Source organism: Echinops telfairi, unplaced genomic scaffold, assembly GCF_000313985.2.
Source record: "Echinops telfairi isolate 266 unplaced genomic scaffold, ASM31398v2 ScPeMD7_7463;HRSCAF=8501, whole genome shotgun sequence".
NCBI classification, from domain to species: domain Eukaryota; kingdom Metazoa; phylum Chordata; class Mammalia; order Afrosoricida; family Tenrecidae; genus Echinops; species Echinops telfairi.
In genome coordinates this window covers 2,279,637-2,281,761 of record NW_022111363.1, presented here as the reverse complement: position 1 = coordinate 2,281,761, position 2,125 = coordinate 2,279,637, and the positions used below count along the sequence as shown (strand labels likewise).

The following is a 2,125-nucleotide window of genomic DNA, read 5'->3' as shown; positions in this document are numbered from 1 at the left end:
GGGGGGGTGATAGCAGAGTATCCAGCGTGGGCAGCTCAAGCCTGCCACCTGGTGGTCATACCAGCAAGGCTCGGCAGCCCAGCCCACGGAGGACTGTGTTCTTAGAAATGGCCCAGGAGGGACAGGCCGGATCTGGCGGTCGGAGGGCGGTTGTTCCCCATCTGAACGCCTCCCGGCCTCCCTACAGACTTCAACATCTCAGACCTTTCTGGTGTGCTGTCCCCTGTGCTAACAGAGAGCCTGCTGGTGGCCTTGCCCCCCTGTCACCTCACGGGGGGCAATGCCACGCTGATGGTCCGCCGAGCCAATGACAGCAAAGGTCTGCTACCCGCCCTGGAGACATCCCCTCTGTCCCCCGAGACCCCTTCCCAGAACGCCCCCACCTCCCTTTCCACAGGGGGCACCCGTACCCTAAGTGACAACTTGGGGCCTCCAGAAACTTGACCCTGCCTCTACCCCAATTTCCGGTCCAGTGGTGAAGTCCAGCTTTGTGGTGCCGCCGTGCCGCGGCCGCAGGGAGCTGGTGAGCGTGGTGGACAGTGGGGCCGGCTTCACAGTCACCCGGCTCAGTGCCTACCAGGTGACGAGCCTCGTGCCAGGAACCAAATACTAGTAGGTACCTCACCCACGGGGCCTGAGACGCCTGGGGTGGGGTGGGGGTGACGGCAGGATGTGGACCAGGAGGAGTCGGTGACGGGGCATAAAGAGCAGACAGACACCCGTGGGAGCCGCCAGACGAAGACAGTCCCTCCTACCTGCGGAGTACTGACTCCACTCTCCCTCCGAAAAAGCATCTCCTACCTAGTGAGGAAGGGGGCAGCCACGGAATCCAGCAGAGAGACCCCAATGACCACGCTTCCTCGTACGTAATAGCCCCCACCCCTTTGACTCCTCAGTGCCCACAAAGCCTCTGTGCCCCCTTCTCCCTCTCCAGCCCCTTCTTCCCCACCCCTCCCTCCCCGTCTGGATTGTCATCCCCCCTGCACTCGCCCCACCCCGACTCCTTGCTTCCCCAGCCGCTCCCACTCCTCCATTGGCACTGTGACACCTGGCATTTAACAGGACATTTCCTCATCTGCCTCCCTTCCTAAATGAAGGCTCTTGCGGGCAGGGACAGACTAGGGGCGGGTCCCACGGGCTTCTGCAGTCTCAGAGGCTGCACGGGCGGGCACCGCAACAATGTACATTTGAAGCTCGCTGCCTTGGCTGGGCCGTCCGTGGCTCGATGGCTAGCCGGTGGGACAATGAGTGGGTGGGCCAGCGAGGCTGAGTCTCGGGCCTGGTGGAAAACCACAGGGGCGGTTCTACCCTGCCCTACAGGGTCGCCGTGAGTCCCGAGGGATAGTGGTGAGGCTGGTGGTTTGAGCGAGTTGCCCACCAAGGCCTCTCCTCTCTCTTGGTCTGACAGGAAGGAAGATGGAGTCCATTGGGTTGGGGATGGCCCGGACAGGGGGCATGGTGGTCATCACAGTGCTGCTCTCCGTCGCCATGTTCCTGCTGGTTGTGGGCTTCATCATCGCCCTGGCCCTGGGTGCCCAGAAGTGAAGCGACCTATGCTGAGCTGCGGCCTCTCCAGGAAACCCAGGGCACTGTCCTCTCCCCCAGTCCTGTCAGGCTTTACCTTTAGCTCCTGCTTCCTCTCCTGAGAAGGCTGCCCCTCTCCACCTTCAGTACGCCCCTGTTGATTCTTCCAGTCCCTGCCTCCCTCCCTTCTCCACTGGGACCCTTTCCCACACGCCCTCGGAGCCCCTCACCCCAGTAGCAGAATCCACTCTCCCTCCTTGGCACCATTGGCCACTCCCAGCCCCAACTGATGCCTCTCCCTCCCGGGGAGAACTGAGTCCCTGCAATAAAGCCTGAAGCCTTCCCCGCTGTGTCTGTCCCCCCTACTGTACTGGGCTCCATGTTGTTGCTGCGAGGAGCCCGCGTGGGGTAGTGGTTCTGCCAAGCTGCTCACCACAGGCCAGAGCTCCTCAGGAGAAAGGCGGGCCTTGCCCACCTGTGATGAGGGACAGTCCCTGAAATCACAGGGGCAGCTCTCCTCTGTCTTACAGGGTGGCAGTGAATTGTTTTGGTGTGGACTTATGGGATTCACGTCCAGGCCCGGCTGCAGTCCTCCCTCCTT

The 2,125-nt window shown here is 62.1% G+C and overlaps 1 protein-coding gene across 1 annotated transcript in view; it reads left to right on the top strand.

Moving 5' to 3' along the window:
- Positions 1 to 1,545, top strand: part of UPK2 (uroplakin 2) — a 1,883-nt gene extending 338 nt beyond the window's left edge. Inside the window, exons 2-5 of the mRNA XM_004712837.4 lie at positions 188 to 319; positions 474 to 612; positions 792 to 862; positions 1,409 to 1,545. Of these exons, the coding sequence (XP_004712894.1) occupies positions 188 to 319; positions 474 to 612; positions 792 to 862; positions 1,409 to 1,545 (479 nt within the window). The remainder of the gene's footprint in view (positions 1 to 187; positions 320 to 473; positions 613 to 791; positions 863 to 1,408) is intronic.
- Positions 1,546 to 2,125: the final 580 nt, after the last annotated feature.